We start from the raw sequence: 23,218 nt of genomic DNA, 5'->3' as shown, positions 1-23,218 counted from the left end.
TTGAGAAAATTCAGCCCTAACTAGTAGAGGAATTCAACATATATTCTAAAATAACTGATCACACAACTATAAATAGAGGCCTTCTTGTGCTATTTGGTTCTTGGTTCTATTGAATGTGTTTTGAGAATATCTTAGTTTTGCAAAAGCATGTTTTGCTAACAATAGGCTTTACTTGAACCCTTGTTTGGAGACAAAAACTGGTATTAGGTTTTTGCAAAAAGTTGTTTGGTTGCTGATTCTTTGATTGTTACTTTTGTGCTTAGGATCACCCAGTTTTCCTAAAATTAAAACATTCAATGGGAACCTCTTGCCAAGATTGAAATGTTTAAATCATGCTTTGCCTAAGAAGAGTCTGAAAATTGAAGTATTAATATTATGTTACTATGCTAAACTAGATATAAAGATATAACTCTATAACATTTCACTCGAACAGAATGTCATTTATGATGTAGATAACTATTTTGATTAAAGTAAAGGATTACCATGGAGTGTGAAAGCACGTGTTTCATTATATACAAGTCATGTCTAAGTTTTGACAAGAGGCATCTATATTTAACAGCGATTCATAAATTACATGTTCATGCAAAAATCACATGATAATCCAAAAAAAAAAGAGAGAATGATTCATTTTATTTGTCGAGTAAGAATAGTTATTATAAAGACACTAGATCTCAAAGAATACTTCTAAAAAGTGGTAAGAATAGTTTGCATTGAGAAATCTATAACTAGAACAAAGAGTTTAACTAAACATGATATGGCCCCAAAACAAGCAACAATAGATCTCTACATTTTAAAACAAAGGTCTAAAAAGACGCTGCCAAAATGTGATTTAGCAACTAGTTTGGTTTATACACCAATAAAACCCATCAAAAAGTCTGAATATTCTGGAACAAAAAAAAATAAAAATATTGAACACACAAGGAGAGAAAGAGGAGAGGGAAGAAGTGCTCATTTATTTTGTTGGTGACTTCCTTTTGCATTGATTATTTCTTGTGAACAATTGAATGAGAAATATCTATAAAATAACATCAAAAATTTTCCTCATACACAACTTATAAGAACTCATTAAAAAGGATCCCACCTCCTTTTACAACCTAATAGATGGAGGGAAATTGAAAGATATTGTACGATTGAGGATGGTAGTTATATTGCAGGACGAGCATATATGGATAGTTTCTGGCAGATTGAGAAATCAAGCAATTGTGACATCCATAAATATTCTGATGATTGAGACTCAGAAAAACCCATTTTGAGAAAAATATAAGACTCCGATTCTCTTATAAGCTTACCTTTTGGATTTTCTAGAATACCAAGATTAGCTCAAACCACTAAATTTTTTTTTCCAAACATCAGCTTTCATAAAATTCTGCATATATCAATTTTGGAAAGATTGTTTTTACTAAAACCTCCAAATCAAACAGCATCTATATCATTGTTTTGGATACATAAATTGGATGAGAATAGAGTAGAGGATTTTACCATGCTTTTTATCAAATACCACTTGTAATCATAAGAAAAATCCATCACATTATTGGTATAAATAGAGAATATGCGAAATAGATCTCATCTTATTTGTAATAAGAATGAAAAAGATCAAAACCCTACTTTCAAATATTATCTTACTTATTTAATATTTTTGAGAGATCCTAGTTGAATAGTTTAAAGGAGTTTTGTCTTCTCTCTCCAATGAGATTAAATTAGTATCAAAAACTAAGATCTCTACTATATAAAGTCCTTGAATATAATTGAGATGCACAAGCAGTACAAGTGGACAAAAAAAAGTCTAGTGGTTGAAGTATGTCATAAGACAAAGTAGAGGATAGCATCTACTAGTGGATGATTATATGAGATCCCATTTTGGTTAATTGGAGATAAAGATTACAAAACTTATAAAGCTTGTGACTCAGTCGATATTTTCAATTTTAACATTTGTAACTCTTTGTCACAAAACTATTTCCAATATTTGAAGACAATAAGAAGTTTATTCCATCCATCCTGAAAGAGATGAAAGTTATGGATATTTTGCATTGGAGGATAAATTCAAATTAAAGGAGGAGCTATAATCTAGGAAGATCACCTAACCCACCATATAATAATGTTGCTGCTACGAGTATGTCTGAATGGAGTCTAGGAATAAGATATGTTATATCTAAGACTCAATTGGGAAACCAATATTTTGGGAAGCCATACTTTTAATCCAAAATAAAGTAGGTTATATGACAAGAATAGAGTTGATGTAAGAAGTAAAATCTAGTTTCTGTTAACATTTGAAATTTTTTATAATATTTTGTTTTTTACAAAATTTGACCCTAATTACAAGAGAAATTTGATCCAAATTTAAAAAGTTAGACCTTACTAGTATAAATAAAGACCTCATACTATAGTTTTAGAAATATCAATTAGATGAGAGGAAAGTAAAGGGATTTATCCTATTTTCTACCCAATATCTTTTTTATTAAAAGAGGAGTCCATTTCACTATGAAAGGATGGATCTTATTAATATAAGTAGAAGATTTATGCCATAGTTTTATCTATTTTAATAAAAACAAAAGGGCTCGAACCTTGCTTTTTGTTTAGTTATTATTTTGTGAGGTTTCAAATTGAGTGGATTGAAAGGAATTTTTTCCATATCTCTTCGATTGATCAACTATTATTTGATAATTGTAATATTATAACAATTGGTAGGTAGCATGAATAGCAACGTATTTAATATTTACACCATTGACCTAAATCAATTAATATTTCTTAACTTGAATTGTTTCTACTAGTCGGAAAAATATTTCTCTATTTGATGGGTAGTGACTTGAATGATAAATTATGTTGTATTTTTATGATATTAACCATTATTTTCCCAGGTGCCAACTAGTGTAGTTAGGAAAGTTTTCAAGTCCTGCACTTGTCCTGATTTTGTTGGAGATTTTCCCTTATACTGATAGATAACAACCATCATAGTAGTCATAATGCAATCCAACATAGCGCTAATGCAAGAGGATTTGAGCAATCGGTACCGTTAAATTCTATATCACCATTACAACAATCGACAGTGCGTTAGAGGGTTTCATGGCATTACTGAAACCTTGATTAACAACTATTAATTTTTCTAAGGCATTGTTATGAGGACTAGTTTTTTATTTTTTTAAGTGAGCAAAAGCTAATGAGTTTTATCTTTAGGAAATTCCATAGTCTTCATCAACAAATTGCTCTACCTGTCTTCTATGCTGAGCAAACCAATCAGTTAATTTATTGCCATTTTTTGCTACCAAAATGACCTTAATTTGTTAAAATTTATTCAGATGCTCCCAAATATAATCAAACCTGTCTTTCAGACAATGTGAGAATTGATTTTTGAAGAGCTCCTATCAATCTTATTTATTATCACTATTTCTCAAGCTTAGCCGGCAACTTTTTTCTTTTTTCTTATTTTTTTAATACAACGACGCCACACACAAAACGAGTATGAGTATAGCCAATAAAATCAGAAAAAAAAAGACTGAGAGAGAAAAGAACAAATGCTTAGTTCTCCCAAACAAATCCTTCAGAATGATGAGCCATAAAGAAGACGATCTAGTCAACAACACCGTTCGCCTTCCGATAGATATGGATGATCTAGAAGGAGCCACATTCTCTTGTATATATTGTGGAGCAGTAACTGTTTGCCAATATTGCTGTGCCGGTTTCGAACATGCTCGGTCACCATAGCTGAAATCTCGTACCTAAAATAAGTCTTAAAAAGTGATACTCTCCTACACAGCTTTTAGCTCAGTAGGTGGGCTGCTCTTCGTTCAACGTTGCTTGCTGCTGTTGAACAGAAAGGGATCCATGTACCCAAAAGGTCTCATGCAGGCGATCATGAGGGAGAAGTAAAGGAAAACAGCACGTGGCGTAGGACCCAGGTTTTAAAGCAACCACGGCCACATGATTTCGGACCCAATCCGGTTTAGATGGTCTGTATCAAACCAGACACTCTCAACAGCTTAAAAAGTACCAACAGCCCGAAACCTCGGATACCTTAACCCGCAGATTTAGATAATCCAACTCTTAACCTAGTCCCATCGGCTCAACCGTCCGATCCCACATTAGCCCGTATTTCGCGATGCTTCCTATTCGCTGGTTTTCGATTGTTAAACTGCTCCGCCAGGAGCACTGCCTCGGGAACCGCACCGCCGCTTTCCCCATCCTTGACACGTCGCATCTAACGGCGACGCACGTCATACCGTATAATCGCCGTTTCTTCTGCTGGAATCCAAGAAAGCGACAACCGTCCACGTCCTTCACGCGTCCTCCGTCCCTCCGGACCCCAGCCCCCAGATTCCAATCCGGCTTTCCCTCACCCGCCTCGAGTCCGGAGCCCCAGAGCTGAAGCAAAGCGAAGCAAAGCAAGGCAAAGCAATGCTCGACTTTATCCACTCCTCTCTCTCTCTCTCTCTCTCTCTCTCTCTCTTCCCTCACTCGCGCTCTTCGTCTCCCCCTTCTCTTTCGCTCTTTTGACGCTTCTCGATCTCCGTTTCGAACTCTTTCTACTCGAGGTTTGATCTTCCCCCAGTTGTTCTCTCATTTTTTTCATCTTTTCTTGGAGAATGTTGCTGGCGATTGCTACTTTCTGAGCTGGAACGGTTTTTGTGAAGGATTTTTTTTGTTGTTTTTTCGAGTTTCTTGATGTGATTTGGTTGTTTTAATTTTTTTTTTGCCTCTTCGCTTATTTTGGAGTCGGTTTTCCTGGTGTATTGCGATTTTGTGTTGCAAAGAATTTGGTAATTTTGTGCGCTTAAAGTCGGTTTATGGAGTTGGAACAACGTAGGAAATCTTTATCTTTTTCGTTTGCGGAGTGAGATTTGGTCAAATTCATTTGCATTCATTCCAAAATTTACATATATAGATCTGAAATTGAGGTGTGTGGCTATATCCGTACATAAGAGTCATGTGATTTTCATCGGGTATTGGATCATATCTCCATTTTTTGGGTTGTTTATCCCTCAAGTTGCATCAGTGCATGGGACATAAAAAGCGACGCTCAATAAGACCTGTCAATTGGGAAAAATACCAAACTAAAAAGCAATGCTACTTAGGCAAGATATTGTTAATAAACTAAAACATAGCAGAATCCTTAATAATCCAGAACTACATGAACAAAAAGAGAAATGGACGGAAAGTTATATGAAGAGCAGTCTTACCTGGGCATGACATTCTTTTGGGTTTTATGCCATGTCTTCATGGGAAAACGACATGACACGACATATATAATTGCTGACATGCCTCCCATTCTTCCATGCCCTACCCAAAACCCTAATCTCGTAGACTGCCCAATGGGATAAAAGACCAACGTTCCTAATCTCCCTAGAATGGAAGCCACAATGGATGCTTTATTCTTTTAAGCCTTACAAACCCACAAAATGGGTGAAATTAAAAAAAGAACAGAATGAAGAGGGAAGAATGGTTTAGGATACCTTCCTCATGAGCCTTTCCGACCTCCAAGCAGCAAATATTTCTCTTATTTTCCTTTTTCTTATTTTTGGCTTTGCTTCTTGGCTTGAGATCCGAAGACGAGACTAGGGAGTGAATTACTAGATGTTTAACCTAGATGTACATCAAGCAAAGGGTTCAAACCAAAGTTCACCGTCTCGGTTCCAGACCCTATACCATAGTATCATCCTGTTATAGTGTTGGTATGTTTGATATCGGAGTTGGTTTGACATACCGAGTGTCGGTACATCCTCTATACCATGGTTTGCCGTACCGGTACCGGATCAGCGTGAAATCCGGTACCGGTAGTTTATTGTTGAAGAACCGGTACGGGACCGGTTCGGACCGGTACGCCACCGGTACGGGATCGGTTCGGACCGGTTCGGACCGGTACGCCACCGGTACGGGACCGGGTTCGGACCGGTCCGGGCCGCCACCGGTACGCCGACCGGTACCGGTACGGCGGACCTTGCTCTATACCGTGTATCGGTTTGGTACTAGTCTGGTATGATATGGTTGGTATGCAGCAGTACTGACCGGCATAGCAAACCTTGGTTTAAATTCATTTTTTGAGCAAAGCTAAAGCAACATGACGTAGGCAAGGAAGGCGTGATGTTAGTTTTAGAGCAAAAAGTGGAAGATTATAATTATATGAGCAAGAAATTAATTGTTATAAGCAAGATATGATCCAAACCAAAAAGTTAGAAATCAAGAAATTAATTTTGAAAACTTGAAGGTTAAGGAAATTGTATCGAAGAGCTAGGGATATCTGGTAGCTTCTTCACCTTGCTATCAAAGGGCTTCTACATGCCAAAAAATTCACCAATTGATGCCTTGAAGCATGCCGTGATTAAGGAAGGTACCAATTGGATTTATCGTCATCCCTAGAATCCACTAGGTCATGCGCTAAATCCACTATACAAGGAAAAGGGAGCAAGATTGCACCCAAAAGAATAATTCTCATTGGCTTGTGAAAATAGGAGGTTCTCAAAAGACTAACTTATGAAAGCAAGAGATACATAGGGTGTATTTTATAGGCTTTGGGACTGATAAAAGGGGTAAGAATGATTGAGTGTCCTTGGAAAGCTTGAAATCAAGGTTTACCGGATCATGCTGAACCTCTTGGTCCAAAATGGAGGGAGAGGGAAAAGGAGAGAGAGGAAAACGAGAGGGAGTGAGGGAGAGGGAGAGGGTGGAAGGGAGGGAGAGGGAGAGTATTCCCTATATCGAAACGGCCAAAAAAAAGGCAAAAAAATGTATCCCTTGTTTAGATAAGGGTTTTCAAGTCCTCTCGCTCCTCTTCCCTTTTCCTTTCTCTCCCTCCCTCTCTTTTCTTCTCTCCTTCTCCCTTTCCGACTCTTCCTGTGTTGGTACACCCCAAAGTGGCACGATATAGACCTATACTGTGCCGAACAGGTTGCCAGCCGGTACATCTTTTAATACCGATTCGGTGAACCTTGTTTGAAATAAAACTCCGAAAACACTAAAACTAAAGACTTCTTGCCGAAAGGCATTCTAGAAGGCAATATCCTTCTGATGGTGAATAATTGTTGTTGGAAGTGCTGGGATGGTGGCTATTCCACCGTAGGATAATGATAGTGGCTTGATCCACTGTCAGATGCTTCTGGTCTAGGACTTCATCTTGGCCTTAGTTCCCTGCTATTTGGTCTGTGAGTTGGGCTGTTAGAGTTCCTAGAGTTCGCCTCGAACTTGGTTGCTTCATGAGCAAGCCTTTTAGAATCCCCTTCTGATGGTGACTTGAGCATTGTCGAATGGCTTCTGATGGTGTGCAACTCACCTTCACCTGGATTCGACTTGTCTTAGGCTTCCATTTGTGTTGGCCTTTATTAGCTTCCCCCTGGCTTGGAGAAGTTTGGCTTCGACGAGTGAAGCATGGTACTCCTTGTAGAGATCTAGGTTCAGGCTCTGCAAGTTTTCTGCAATAATCCATAATTTCTCGAACTTAGTCCTTTCCACCTTTCTAGGAATTTTTGATTCGATCTCTTCTTTGTTAGCACAATCCATTCATCAAGAAGGGCCCCGACTTCTTGCTTCTTTTGCTTCATTGGTTTTGGAAGTTGATGGTGGAGATGGGGTGGAGATCCTCTAGTAAGTCTACGACAAAGATGTTATCTCCTACTCAGTCAATGATTCTGAGGGGTCCAAGATTTTTAGGCTGCCACTTGTTGGTAATTGGGCGGGTATAGGTCATGTCTGTTGCAGACGTCGTTCATGTCTATGAAGGATTTCTTATGTCATTTAAAACAATATGTAAGATGGAATTTCGAGTGTCCAAATCATTTTTCTCTGTTCTTTTGTTTCTCTCTAACGTATTTAATTCATGTTTTCATGCATCATCATCCAGAAACATTTACATTATGTCTTAAAATATAATCACTAAACTTGATGAATAGAACTTATGCATACCCTTTCAGTGAACATTTATACTAACTTTGTTCAGAAAATTGCTCTATTAAGATCTTGTGCTATGCGGTTAATTTCTGACATCGTAACAAGGCCATTTGAATATTTAATGTTAATCTTTGTTAGTTGATATTTGCCAGCTGACCATTTCACATATTGCTTATGAAAGTTGAATTTTACACTAGCTGCTTTAGTGATGTTAATGTATAAAAAATTCATTTCTTTTATTTTTATTTCACATTCTACAATGACGTTGGTGTATATTTCAGTCTTTTATTTTTTTTTTCTTTTCAGATGAAACAAAAATCAGCTTTAAATGCTTGAACCCAAACTGCACTTTTTAAGTGCAATGGTTCTAAAGTTATTTTCATTGCTTCTCATTCATAAATAGGATAATCGAATGATAGTTGGCTTGTGTTATTCCAGTTTTTCCATTTACAGCATTGATCTGATGAGCATTTGCCAAACTTGTTGATATGTTGGAAGTTGAGAATGATGCAAGCAAAGGTGGGACTGCAAAATATGGTGAGAAAGACAATTGGGCAGAACAAAGCATAGGGGTAGACCAGTTGACATTTAAGCTGGTTCAGGTATGGACAGTTATCTGTTTCTAAGCAAATGATTTCTTGGTTAGATCCGAAATTATATTTTGTAGCACTATCGTATTGAAATAATTCAATAATACCATAGGGAGTTATTTCGTAATACTATCTTATTGAAACAAAAAGCATTTTTATGTAAACTAAACATTATAGGTGTACTGAACATCAAACATAAATTAAGCCAAATATTGAGCGGGCAACTAATAAATTGACTAACCACCTGATAGAACATGCACTTAGCTGATAAATTAAACAATAAGAACATGCTCATCCTAGGTTCAACAAGCAAAAAGTTGATATGGTATGGTAAGATCCTCAAGTGTCATATTAATGCATACTGAATTATAATCATCCATTGATCAAACAGCCATAAGAACATATATATGATAGAAAAAAGGTGATATTCTATGCTTTTCCTCCGTGCACTTCACTTTCTCATTAAATTGTTTTTGCAATTTAAGTATCATTGTAAAATCATTTTCATGCTAAGCATATTTATCCCACCACTTTCTTGGCATATCCAAATTGAGAGTCATCTTATCATCATCCAACCTTTTGTGAAGTTGGGGCAATAGATGTAAAAGAGACTACTAGGCTCTAATGTCGATGTACCACTTGATGCAACATAATGTCAAGACTCAGGATTAAGACAAGTTAACTTTCTGTCATAATAGGATTGCACCAAGTGTCAATACTGAGCCATATCTTTTCACACTTGTCAGATGTACTTATTGCTGGAAGACGTACTTTGAATAATTGATACCATGGAGGCTAAAGATCAACCAGTGCAAACTTGACCTGGTCTTTCTACTAAAACTAGTCTCATGTAAACTGGGTTTTATAAGTCAGCAAAAATTCTCTAATCCTAAATTTTGAACCTTACTAGCAGGGAACCTATACCTAGGAAAAGTAACTGTTTGGAATCCATCCTCACCAACTTCTTGATCAATTTCTTTAAAAGATCTGCTTCCTTGCACCAAGATCTGCACCCACTCCTGCGCCTTCTCCTAGTTACAACAACTAGGTCTAAAACCCCAGAAAGTCCTTTCTGAAGGTCATTAACCGCTCTCTAGAGTTGAAAATAGAATTTGATACTCTTCTTTTCTCATATCCTCTCTTCTAGAAATGGATGGAAAATTAAATTAGTGACTCAAATCTTAAATTTCTAGAGTCTCAGGCTAACTAATTTATTAGCAGGATGTCAAGTGCTTGTGCTTGAGATTGGCATTAAGAGTGAAATTTTTGACCAGCTTTGACTTGTCTTCTTTCCTTCGTTTGACTCCCTCCTCCATGCCCCACCATGGTCTCGGATGATTAGATCAACAAACAATTTTGAGGGAAGGGAACAAGATATTGCCCATTAAAATGAAGACATGATGTAATGAGAGCCTGCAACCAGGAAAGCAGTTGTAATTGATATTCAATTCCAATTTAACCGATTGAAAGAAATATGTGGAGGCTCTTGAACTAATTGCTTTAAATAGTATGTTTTGTAGCTGAAAGGCCCCTGGAATTCAGATGGTCTTCCACCACCTATATCCTCAGTTTACACAGCTAGTGCAAGTATGGTCGAACTACAGAGTATACTGTTAATCTTGCAGTTCATTCAAATTTCTCCAGGCTTGCTTGTCTTCCATCTTGTAGGGTTGGGATCAGCAGATTATGCACTTAGTGGACACTGTACAGGTTGGCTATCAGACAAATGACTTGTGGGAAATACCAGCCATGAAGATCTTCCTAAAAGCTTTTTCCAATTCAATCAGGACTTCTCTTCTTCTTTGTAATAAAGAGTTGGTTGAATTTTTGTTTTAGTTGACTGAATTGCTCAAGGTTTGCAGATGCCTCCAAACCAGGAGGATAGTTTCCAGACCAACCTCAAGCTTAGTTTAATAGGCCAAACCAACCTGAAACTCAGGTTGGTTTGGGTTAGCTTTCAGCCTATTTAACCCAAGTTGCAGACCATATACATAGGCAAACCAAATAATCTTGGCCTTACATCAAGCACAAGGAATACATTTAAATGAGTCTCCAACACAAACTGCTGAGTCTGGGAATATTAGTAGAGGTGCCAAAAGTAAATGCCTCAAAAAATCTTGGATTTTCCAATCATAAACAACACTGGGGATATCAGAAGATGGATATTTGTCGTGAACCTTTCAAGATGGTTCATTGCATAGAAGTGAAGAAGAGAACTTCAACTTAAGATTGATTATAAACATCAACCAATCATGGACCATGGTCAGCTATTGTGTGCGTGTCTTTTTGAAGTTTCTGTGATTAAGGGAATCATTTATCTACAAAATTTGGTATAATGTATGGAGTTGATTTCATATGAATAATGGGGAAATAATTGAAGCCTATCAGTTCATCATAAACATGATACTTTTTTGGTGCTGAAAATATGAAAGGAACAGGTAATATGAAAAATGTTCAGAATTGGTATATCAACATGGGATTCAATTAATCCATCCTCACCTCTTCATGCCTGTGAAAGTGCACATGTTGGCTGTGATATGTGAGGTTGGCTTCAGATTTATTATGTTTCCTCATCTGAAAGCCCTGTGATAATCAGGCCACTAAAATATTACTTTGCCCAACAGGTTGACTTCTTGTTCTATATGCTGTACAATGCCAATGGACTTATATGATATAAATCTTTAATTAACTATTTCATAACCAAAAGTAAATGTATAATGCATGTGCTTGTTATAATAAATTATTCTTATCATCTTTCAACAAATAGACATGCATTAATGCGATGGGGTGTATATTACGTAGGAATATGTAGAGTATCAATTAAGAAACAAGACTTCATCAAATGTCATTTCAACTTCATCTATCATACATTACTATTGACCCTAGGGCTTAGTGGGCAAGCATCAAGTTAGTATTATTTGTTTTTTTCACTATTTAAATCTTTTAAGTATCTTTTGGACAAATGTTGATATTGAGGATCATATTAGAAATAAAAACAACTCTAGGTGTCTCCCACTTCCAACGCTTCCAATGCTGGGATCATATTTCCATGACAAATCAAGTAAACTTTATTTGAAAACCCACAAGGTAGCTTCTTCTATCAGAGCTTAGCCCTTTATTCTTTAATAATGCGCAAATTCCTTCTCTTTACCTTATCATTGTTATTTCTTATCTGTTCAACTGGCTAGATGCTAGAAAATGGAAGTTGACCTTTGTGCATGTAGCATGGTATCTTATAAGGTATAGCATCTATCCAATTCTTAATGTATTGCAGGTTGAAGGAGATCGGACTTGTATTCCTGCCTTGGAGGATGAAGCTATGGAGGTTGAACATCTACTTGCAGAACCACAAAGTGAGGAAGATTTAATTGTTGATGTCATGCATTTGAACTCAGAGAACACAAATCCGCGTTTAGGCAATGAAGATTTTCCATGCGAAGTTGGTTGCGGTAACCCAAAAAAAGATTTTGGTATGACCTATAATTTGTTGTATGTTATATCTGTATTTTTTCTTCTCATTCATGCCCCATCATCTTCAGCATACTTCAAAATTCTCACTTTTCGATGCATCTGATGCCTGCAGCAAGTATAATGCAGTAATTTGAGCCATTTGATTATTAAAAGCCTCGGATAAGTGAATGGTTTTTGTCAGTTTGTTCCTTTTATTGGTTAGTCTTTATTCTTTGTTCTCCTAGGTTATATTTTAATTAGTATCAAATAAATACTATTTGCGATGCACACATGGGAAGATTCATTATGTTAGTGGGATCTAGGATAAGATTGAGTTATTTTCCATTTAAATGACTATTTTCTATAAATTGAACTGTGAAACCTTTGTTAATTTGTGATCTTGATCTGGGACTACACTGCATTGCTCGATGGTTGAAGGCCATTCAGCTAAACAACTTTATCTCGCATGTGTTCAGATCAAGCATATGAAATAAGAGTTTATTTAGTTATTGCTGACATAATTTGGGGTGAAAGATAACAGAGAAGAGAGAGCCAAGAACTATGAGAGAAAGAAGCATAAGAAGTAAGAAGATGAAGAAGGGCTATGGGTTTGGGAAGAGAGAGAGAGAGGGGGGGTCTAGGCATCGCTTAGATACCAGATAAACTCTTTATTTGGGAAAACACTGTGCGAAACAAGCAGCCTATCTACATTTTTTTAATCAAAGTAAACTTATGAAAATCTTCTAGCACATTCTCAGCACTCGACTTTTGATAATTTATTTTCTTCTATTTTTGTTATTAGGCTGTGGATTCTTTGTTGGTCATTTGTTTGTCCAAAGCATCGTTTGAAGTTTCATCTAAAACTCTGAAAAGCTGAAAGCAGAATATCTGATTTTTGCCTTAACCAATTTTAAACCTGAGATTGATTTGGGTTTTTAGACAACTAACTTTTAAGACCAAACTTAATATTTACGTGGGATACTTCTGATTATTATCATTCTTCATTTCTATTACTTTTATTGGTTGCTGAGGATGTGTGCAAAAAGAAAGTTTGTCAGAGGGGATCTGCTTCCAATGTTTGGCAGCGAGAAGGAAATTTAAAAACAATTTTTTTTCAAGTTAAAACTTAAGAGTATAAATTTTATCCACTCGTAAGTTGTCCCTCATCCAAGGAAGTGAGTTTGGGAAATAAAACCAGAATCTTGTTCTCTCTGAAAGTTTGGATATGATAACAATGAAAATAATCCAAACTGAGGTGCCTCTCATCATCCTGGACAATTGAATAGTAAAAATTTCTCTAAAACTTCGTCTTTGATTTTTTAGTTCAACGAAACAATAGGTGATCCCCTCTTTTTTTCTTTTCTTTCTCATCATACAAGACAATGCATCTTCTTTCACTTTTCTAAGAAGCCAACAGAGCCTTAATGTTAGGATTGAAGAGGTTTTTTTTTAAAAAAAAACTAAACTTGAAATGTAAAAGATATTGCAAGTTCTAAGAATAATCAGAAGCACTACAATGTCAGAAACTAAAGAGATCAGAAGAGAAGGAAAGCTTTCGACATAGTTTGGCTATTCTAGATCTCAACTTTTTTTTTTTGTTTTGGTAAAAAGATCTCTTTAGTGAACTCTTAATATTACACTTTGAGCTTTTTTTAAAAAAAATTATTTCTCAATTGTTTCAATTGAGTACTGTTGTAATAGTTATCTAGAAGTCTTAAACAATATAATATATTCTGAATGATGCCTAATTTATTATTATTGTTGATTGAATTTTCACTTTTTTTAATCTTAATTCATGGTTTTTAATTTCTTATATTTTTCAAATGAAACTGCCAATCTAATGCAAAACAAATAAGATTATTGAAACTGAATCTCAATAGTGCAGTCAAAACTAAAATCAGAACTGAGTTTTGAGCTTTGGCCCGGACTAACAATTTTGCACACCGAAGAAACCATCGTAGATGAACTTGTGACTATGCAGCCAATCATTAAAATGTTGATGTCAAATTGTTATTTCTGTAAAGATCCCTGAGGTCAGAGACATGCAAATATTGTCAAAATGAAAAGTCTTTATTAATTGTGCAGTTTCTATTGGCCATTTTGTAACCTAAGTGCACCGTATACATTCTTTTCCCTGTTTTCTTTTTTTCATTAATGTAATGCTGTGCATAGTTAGGTGCAATGTTTGCGTTTCATATCTAATTTGCCTGCCTTTTCCTTTGATGTCCCTTCAGTAAGCTTCATTATGTTTTTAGTCCTTAGAATGCATACTGCCACCCTACAGTCTAGAGAGAGCTATTTCCTTTCAACTTGTTGTTTATATGTCTGTATATTACTTTTTCAATATACTCTAGCAAATTTCCTTGAGGATACACTCCTTTTTTGCCTAGTTCTCTTCTCTAGTTCGGCAGCAAGTTGTCTAATGTACAAACACTGTATGGTTTTTCTGCAGGCATGCTGGACTCTGATGATGCACATGTAGTGAAGCAGGAACCAAAGTATGAAGTATGTTTCCTCGTTACCAAACATATTTGCATGACTTTATTTTTAAGGATGGAAAAAGCATGGGATGTCAGAATTATTTAATTTTGTATGTTATTATTAAATGTTTAGTTCCCTGAACTCTGTATGGCATCTGGAAGCCATGATCTTGTTGATGGCTGATGAATTTTGGCCTTCATGAAATTGTTTTGACTTTATATCTTACTCTATTCTAACCCTTCAGACATCTTTAAAACGTGCTTCTTTAGATGATGAATTAGAATTCTGAAGGCTACCCATGTTTCTAGCCTTTCTTGTTAACCGTTAGTATGATATATTTAGTTTTACATGTCCAGAACCTCTTGTTAACTTGTACAGACATGGATGCACAGAGTACCACTTCTCTAAAATATTTACACTTCTATAATATTTGGATATTGTGGGATTATGGTGCTTAGTTGCAAGAATTTCACCAATCATGCTCTAACACTAAGGCCTTCTTCATGAACAGAGGTAGATGATCCAGCAATCTAAAATAGCAAAATAGGATGAAGAAGTGACAGGGGAGATTACAACTGCCAAGAATGAATAGAAAAGTTTCGATAATAGACTTGCAGATTTTAAGAAACATAGCTCATATGTATTCTGTCTCTATTCATAATGATATTTAACAAATAAAGCAAACAACTAGGGAATCTTGAATTCAAATTATCCCTTGATTTGAAGGTCTGAATGTTCAGAATTCACCAACCTTAGGTCTAGCTAGAACACTAACAGCTTGGGGAAGAAAAAAGTCCATAACTTCTTTGTTTAGGATCCAATTTGTGTTATTCAAATTGCTTAAGGAAGCTTACTGAATGAGCTTTCTGATGGTTTTGCTCTTAACTTAAGATCATCTATATATGGTGAGCTGCATATCAATTACTACTGCTGGATGTCCCTAAATTTGCAACTTTAGCCTGCCAATCATCTGTAGTTGTCTCTTAGTTCTATTACCTAGGTTTGACTTGTCTGATGGGGTGAGTTTTATGCGAATATTGTTATTGCAAAGGAATTTATAATATAAACCGATTGAGATTGTGATCATGGAAATATTTAACATGTATTTGTTGGTCTTTGGCTTATGTAACTTTGTTTATCTTTCTACCTAGTTTTTTTTTAAAAAAAATTATAGGTAGCCATGTGGTCATTTTATCAAATTATTCATGTATTGAATTTCTTAATAGAAATTTAATTCTAATAAATACAGATATCATGGATGTTGAATTATGTTAGAGTGACTCATGGTGTTATGTTGAATTAGTTGGTGACTTGGGTTAGGCATGGATGCAAAGTATGCGGAACCAGTACCGGGCACCGTACTGGTTATCCGGCGGGACGAGTTGGTACGGGCCTGCGCTGTGCCATGCTGGGCCCGTACTGATACAGTAGAAGAGGCAGAGGAAAGGATGAACGAGAGAGGACAAGAGAGAGAGAGAGAGAGAGAGAGAGAGAGAGAGAGAGAGAGAGAGAGGGCGGAGGGCCGTCGGAGGTAGGCCTGCGGAGGGCCGTGGGAGGCCTGTGGTGGGGCAGCAAGCAGAGGCCATGACTGTTCTCTTGTTTTGTTCGAAACAGGGGTTTGACCGCTGAAAAATTGAGATGTTTAAGTGAAATCGGCAATCTACCTATTACCCTGGAGCCAACCTCCGATGGCCCTTTGCTGGCCTCTGCGGGTCCTTCGCCTCCTGCCCCGGCGCCGGCCTTTAACGGCCCTCCGCCGGCCTCCATGAGCTCTCTGCCGACCTCTTACACCCTCAGTCGGCCTCCCTCCCCCTCCCTACCCCGCTCTCTCTCTCTTCTCCTTCTCCTTCTCCTTCTCCGCCTCCGGCAACGGTTTCCGTTGTCGGAACTATCCCGGTGAGCAGCCGGGATGGCTTGGAACTGCCTGGTTTGGGACGGTTCCGCTGACCTTGCATGGATGAGTCCTTAGGTTCAGAATTCAGTCTTATTTTTTGGAAGTTGAGATATAAATAAAATCATAAATTGTTTTCAGTTATAAATTGGTACTTTGTCCCTGTGTTAGCTAAATTATGTGTCATGTTGAAGTGCAAAGATAATATGCATCTTCTGGATGAATTAGACACTAAATAGACTCATTTTGACCAAGTTAAAAAACTTAAAAGTTCTTCGATTTGGATGTGCTTTTTTGATTCATTTAGTCATAAGTTTGGTTTTGGACTTCTGAATGGTTAGTTAGACAATTGTTCAGAATTTGTCTGGTTACTTTTTAAGGCTAAATTATCATGGACTACATAGGGTAAGGCTATGCTTAAGAGATAGGAGATGAATAAATGGTTTAAAATAATTAATATTTTTGGACTTCTTGCTGGGAAAAGCCAAAGCTTGACTTCCAATATTTCCAAAACAAATTACAGTATATTATAACACTATGAGATACATGTTTTATAAGTTTCTTCCAATTTGCCCATGCTTACTAGATTTCCCCTAGTTTTTTTAATTTTCAAATAGACTCTGTGACTCAAGCAAGAACGTCTGAAATTGAGAAGATCAAAACTATACAAGCTAGATTTAGATCAAATACATCATTTTCTGACAAAATGGTGACTAATCTTAGTGAGAAACAAAGAACAATGTGATGGGAGTAATTAGGTTCAAGAAATGGAGCTGCACATGATACCATATGAATGTAGATGAATGTTCCTGTTGGGAGAAAGAAGAAAAAGATGAGACCATATGATATCTACAACTTAGACCGAAATGCTTGTTCCATGCATATGATGTCTGCTTTGTCTATCAAAATACAGCCAGTTCTCAACATGCAGTTACATTGTACAATGTGGGTTTGAAAACTTGGTCATAAAAACTTTTGGTCAGATTTTTGATTCATGAAAATAGAAGTATACTTGAGATGTAGATGACCTACCTTCTAGATTATGCGATTAACCCCACTCAGAGTAGTAAACCTCCAAGTTTCACCAATTTGTAGGAATAGTTTATATGTAAGAGGAAGAAGGCAAATGTTTAATTCAATATTTTGAGTTCATAAAGAGGCTTCTGATGCTCGGCAGCTTATGGGTTGTGTTTAGCTGCAGTGAAGGTGGCAAGCAGGAAAACACGGATTGTGCTGATGGTTTCGGGTGTGAAGTAGGACGTTTAATTGGAAAGTAGGGGACTGAGTCAGTGCTAGGTCACAGACAATGGGGTGCCTGTTGTAGAGAGATTTTGATTTGTCAGTATAGAGGAGGCTGTCAATTTGAATGTGTCTCCCTCCTGATGGCAATGAAGGTCAAAAAAAAAGAAGCCAGCTTCTCTTTTTAATAAACATGAAGAGTCAATTTCATTTTTTTTATTGAAGTTAATTTAGAGTTATATATTGTAGTGAGTCCTCTTCTCAAATTATTAAACTGGATAAAATTTCTGTGTGATGAGAATATTTCAAATTTAAATATGGTGTTTAGCTCCAAAGCCCACAAGCCCAACCAGGCATCCCTAGTTGATGATGGTATAAATGCAGGTTCTGTATGCTTATTTTACCATGACTTATAGAAGATTGATGTAGTAGTTTTATTTCTGCAGTATGTCGAAAACATGATGCAAGGAATTGAGGAGGAAGGAATTCTACATTTACCATACAGTCTCTCTAGTGTTTGTCCTGATCTTTCAGGTACCTTCATTCCATAATGCATATATCTTTCTTATTCAGTTTTGTCACATTGATCCTCAGTGCTGCTTACAATGCTGTTTTTATTTATGTTAAGATATTGGTTTTCCAGAAAGTTCTGAAATGGATTATGCTTCTGAAAATATGTCATTTATGAGGAATTTTGGATCAGAATGCCAAACAATAAGCATAGAAAGAGAAGAGGATGCTGGTGAAATGTCCCATTTGCCAAATGCTATTATTCCATGTGAAGGTACATCTGATTGTGCTCCATCATTCCTTGACAATATGAGCACCGATGAGCTGCATGATGCCTTTAGAAGCATGTTTGGACGGGATACATGTGTAATGGACAAGCAGTGGCTTAAGCATCGTGTCCTCTTTGGCTTGCAGAACCATACTGAAGTGGGTTATGCTTCTAGCCTTTTAGAATGTGGCCTATCATCGGTAGAAAATGATGACGACATGATTTGGATCCCAAAAAATGTACCTGAAGAAATATGTATTCCTTTGACTAATATCTTTGGGAGCAGCGCACTGGTAGTTGGCACTGGTGCAGGGAAGGAACGACATTCTTGTGAGGATGTCGCAGTGGCCAATATTTCTAAGGTTGGTAAAGCTGGATTTGAGCCTTTAAATTTAGAAGAAAGGCCAAGTGCACTTACAGCTACTAAGAGATTGCGCAAACCAACACGGAGATATATTGAGGAAACATCAGAAATGATATCCAGAGGCTGCAATGAGAGAGCAAAAGCCCCCATTGACAGTGCCCCCATTGTCAGTTCCAGAGATAAGCTTAGTCATGTTAAGACAGACAATAGAGGTGGGCAAGTGGTTTATCAGGAATATTCACCGAGATCTGGTATTCAGGTACCTAACAGCCTGCAATTCCGAAGAGGCCGTCCAAAGAAAAATAGCTCTCTTATGGTGAGGAACTCTTTTCACAAAAAGACTTACATCATTAACTTCAATGGATCTTGAGAATTGTTATTGGCATTGATTCTCAACTTCAGTCTATCTTGAGATCTGTTATTTGCATTGATATTGTATATATTCGATTTTTTTAGCAATTTTGTTATATATCTAATTCTAACAATTTTTTTTTTTTTTTGGGGGGGGGGGGGTGCTTTGATCTAAGCAACATAATGTTATTATATTTCAACAGAGGCTTAAGATGTACTTGATACAGATGCATGCTAGTTGAAAATATCCAGAATACAGAAAGCATAGGCATTTAATGCCTGTGACTAGTACCTAGTAGAGTCAGATGATAACACACATGCACGTGCAAACAAACAGACAAACAGACTGACAAACAAACAGAAAAGAAGGCGGACATAATCAGCAGACTACTTCAACGAGAACTATTTGATAATCTGTAATTATGTCATGCTTAAATGTCAGGTCACCTGTTTTATTAGTCTATTCAGGGTGTCTGCTATTGCTGAATTAGCAGTGCAGAAGTCAAAGTTCACTTCCTGTCATTGTATTGTAGGTCCTTTTTGTCCATATCTGCAACTCAGAATAGGTTTTCATTGTTCTGCTTATCTATTTTGAGAAGATTGCTGCAAAGCTAATGACTATTTATTTTAGGGTGGCCATGACCTGCCTAAGCTGAGCCTTGCACACCTCAGCTTATCTTGGCTCAAAAGTATTACAGTTTATGCAGTTTCTTTGAGGTAGAGATATACAAATTTTTTAGATGCTTGCCACGAGAGCCTGCTGAGAGTGAAATTGTTATTGTTAGTAACTTTATAGATCACTAGAGCCAACCTGGAAGGTTCTTTTTGTTTTAAAGCATGAAGACTTACGCTACACAAAACCTTTCCATCCAATCACACAAGTCCATCTTTACTCCCATCCTTTATGTTGGTGTAATGGGGTAAGTACCAGCAACATGAGTTTATGTAGTTGGACTTCAATAATATTTGACTTTGACAGTAGAAAAGACATGAATTGCTTGTCAAACAGATTGCCACATAAGAGCACCATGAATGATTTTAGATTGTTGGGTTGGTTATAGATCTCAAGAATAATTTATTATAGTTAATTGCAGTTTAATCCCAAATGATGAATCAGAGTGACCTAATTCACCAAATCTCAAGCAAAGTGATAATTGGTCAAAATGAGCCTCTTTGCAAGGTGCCTGGTGTAATAACAGAAACATGAGCGTGTTGGAAATGTACTCAATAATTTCTGAATTGTACTGGTTTCCTTATCTCTCTTATTGTGACACTCTTAAAATTATTTTTACATTATTAGTTTCATATATTTTGATAAACTTGGACTATTTTATAAACAAACTTGTCATCAGTCAAGAAGAATAACGATATCCTATTATATAAATTTATGAAAATAGATTTCTCTCTTCAGTAAACCTAATTTACCATGAAAGAGATAAGTGATAACTATGAACTTGAAACAAGCGCCTGCTACAGCTCATGCACCTTAGCTCCTTAGACTCGGATAGTTAGATGAGCTTGCTCATAGCATGCACTTGGCTGGCCTGTCCAAATCCTAATTCAAGCTTGCCTGATACCAAGTCTAGCTGCACGTGTCACACTCTCCATCTGTTTTACTAGAGTCTCTTATTACATGTAATTTTAAGTAGAATGCTCAGCTTCTGGCTGTTTGTTGATTAACTACTTCCCCTCTTCCAATATTGGGTATGCTAGCTTTTTTTTTAACAGAAGAAAAAAAAGTTGTTTTGATGAGTCCTATGTTTTTCTACTTGGTTCTTGGTTGCCAATAATTATCAAGTTTTATTCAGGGTAGTAAGATCCTAGGGAGCAAGGAAGACATGATATTCTCAGTTGCATGTCAAGCTACGTGTGCTTCAAGGCTTGCTCGGGATGAATTGCAAGATGGCCTATCAGATGATTGTGCTACAGCAACTAGAAATGAGAAAAGTGGGATTCGAAGGAAGCATCATAGGCTGTGGACACTTTCAGAGGTGATGAAACTTGTTGAAGGTGTTTCTCGGTATGGAGTTGGCAGATGGACTGAAATCAAGAGGCTATTGTTCTCATCATCTGCTTATCGCACATCTGTTGATCTCAAGGTTGTTGATATCATATGTGACTAATATGAGAATATTTGCAAATCTAGCTCTTAATGATGCTGTCTACTCTGCTGGGTTATGCAGGATAAATGGAGAAATCTCTTGAGGGCTAGTGGTGCACAGCTGCATAACAGAAACCAGGTTGGAGCTGTGGTCATTTTGTTAATATAATATCATTGTCTCAGGTTATACTGTACCATCTTCATATTTATCCTTTGCATGTGTTAATAATGGAACTAGCATTTTATTAAAATTGTTCTTACCAAGTTCCTTACATGCAATTAAATAATTTGTTAATATACAACAATGTAGAATGCATGCAAGGAGTGCTATATGCTCTTTTGAGTGGACATGTGAGACTAGGAATTCTCTAGGACACTGTGGATGACTTAGACCAGGTAGTGCCGCTAGTAAAAAATGGACTGTAATATTTGCACTGGCTTAAGATGTTCCCTCTGAAATTAAAAATAAAAGCAGTGCTCAGAAGAGGGGCCATAAAGCCGAGCACTTAAAAATGCAACTGGCATCCGAAGTAGCATAGGATGAAAGAGATGGCTTGTGTGCTTGTCTTGTTGAGAGTCATTTCCTTGTTTATTGGAGATTTTTGCTGACAGAGGGATGGAGGAAGGGAGGGAGGGAAAAAAAGGACCCGCATAAGCTTCAGCTTTGCTCATGTTGAAGTATTTTTAATAATTCATATTAGTATGTATTACTTTATTCTAAAATTTGAACTACATTTAAACTAACTTCCATTATTTCCTTTCTCATAGAGAGTTGGAATTAATGGAGATAAATGGTGGATGACAACCGAAGATCTTAGATAGCAGACTTGCGTCAATGATTATCCTTGTAAATTAATGAACTTGACATAATTTTGGTGCAGAATGTGTTTGATTTAATATGTTCTATGTAACATACAGACAAATAAGTTTGTGTACTTAACAAACTTCTGTTCCCCCATTTTGTAGGTTGAGTTGCAGAAGAAGCACATGTCACTTCCCATACCTCAATCTGTTTTACGACGGGTTAAAGAGTTGTCTATAATCCATCCATATCCAAGGGAACGGAAGTCCAGACCTCCATTAGTTTCCTCTTCTCCGGTCTCTGCTTGCAGTAATGGCATATCCATCAGCCGTAGTGGCCGAATTGTACATAAGCAAATCTCTACCTAGTTAGGGGATGAAACGGTATACTTTTTTTTTTTTTTTTTTGACTTCAACCAAAAAATAGTTCACCATCACTGCTGTACATATGCTGACTTACACAGTATACGGTATCTTAGCCAGTCTTGTATTTCACGAAAGTTTGGATAGTCCCATAAATTTCATTTTCATTGTCTCATATCTACAGGATTATACTAAATGTCCAGGGGCAGGCTGTGCTAGCTCTATATGGGTATGGGATACTTGCAGTTCATGGTAGATTGTAGTTGTTGTGCCTCTAGTTGAATTCAAAGTACAGGAGAAATGTTATTGAGAGATGATATTGTGGATAGTTTCTTGCGGACAATCGCGCGAAGTTAAGAGAGGCAATTAATCTGTTGTGATGACCGTGTTTGAATATGCTAATTTGCTTGCTCTGAGGATTTGGAAATGGAATTGTTGTATTGGTGCATTGTGTTTGCCAATAATGTGGAATTTTGGATCGTATTCGGTGGTCTTGGACAGAGAATTGACGGAACATGGAAAAAACTCAGAGGGTCTTGGGCTTTTCTTCCGCAACGGAATCAGAATCCGATTGATGACATGTGAGGTCAGTTCCATTTGCCGAAAGGTCACCATATTTCACTATCCATATCTGGAGATGTTATTAGACGGACCAGGTCCAGTCCAATAGTCGCTCGCTGCATTGCCCTTTTTTTTTTTTATGTATTTGAACAGTTCAAGATCAAAGCAGGGGTGAGAATTTATTCCTACGATCTGCCGTGTGCATGCCTCCGGATTTGGACTGGTTGGCGGGATCTAGTCCTTCTAATAGTTTCTCCGATCTTTGGGCGTGCAGGGCACGTTATTATCCTCGAGATGTCCGCAGCATTATGTGCAGGAATAAGAAACCCAGAGTGCTCGTGATCTTAACTTCATATTTCTTGGCCCAAAGAGCCGA

The 23,218-nt window shown here is 36.9% G+C and overlaps 1 protein-coding gene across 4 annotated transcripts; it reads left to right on the top strand.

The window, feature by feature from the left end:
- The first annotated feature begins 4,373 nt into the window (after nt 1–4,373).
- LOC103714543 lies at nt 4,374–22,598 on the top strand. 4 transcript variants are annotated; one of them, XM_026807453.2, is made up of 10 exons: nt 4,374–4,526; nt 8,311–8,474; nt 11,737–11,932; nt 14,365–14,417; nt 17,970–18,057; nt 18,152–18,981; nt 20,807–21,115; nt 21,200–21,256; nt 22,084–22,302; nt 22,466–22,598. In XM_026807453.2, exons 2-9 carry the CDS (start codon nt 8,361–8,363, stop codon nt 22,285–22,287), a joined length of 1,851 nt encoding a protein of 616 aa, XP_026663254.2. In that variant the 5' UTR covers nt 4,374–4,526; nt 8,311–8,360; the 3' UTR covers nt 22,288–22,302; nt 22,466–22,598. The 4 variants fall into 4 exon arrangements, with proteins under 4 accessions (XP_026663254.2, XP_026663255.2, XP_008800048.2 ...); XM_026807454.2 differs by lacking the exon at nt 22,466–22,598 and having other exon boundaries at nt 18,167–18,981; nt 22,084–22,458; XM_008801826.3 differs by lacking the exon at nt 22,466–22,598 and having other exon boundaries at nt 20,825–21,115; nt 22,084–22,458.
- Nucleotides 22,599–23,218: the final 620 nt, after the last annotated feature.

This window comes from Phoenix dactylifera, chromosome 2 (assembly GCF_009389715.1).
Source record: "Phoenix dactylifera cultivar Barhee BC4 chromosome 2, palm_55x_up_171113_PBpolish2nd_filt_p, whole genome shotgun sequence".
NCBI classification, from domain to species: Eukaryota; Viridiplantae; Streptophyta; class Magnoliopsida; order Arecales; family Arecaceae; genus Phoenix; species Phoenix dactylifera.
Note: the sequence above shows the minus strand (reverse complement) of the source record. Positions and strands in the feature narration are given on the sequence as shown.

Bases quoted from the DNA above. Each gene is read 5' to 3' on its own strand.
- LOC103714543 (XM_026807453.2), top strand. From the start codon at position 8,361: ATGTTGGAAGTTGAGAATGATGCAAGCAAAGGTGGGACTGCAAAATAT. The intron at 18,982-20,806 runs GTGAGGAACTCT...GGTTGCCAATAA, and splicing joins AGAAAAATAGCTCTCTTATG to TTATCAAGTTTTATTCAGGG. The intron at 21,257-22,083 runs GTTGGAGCTGTG...CCCATTTTGTAG, and splicing joins AGCTGCATAACAGAAACCAG to GTTGAGTTGCAGAAGAAGCA.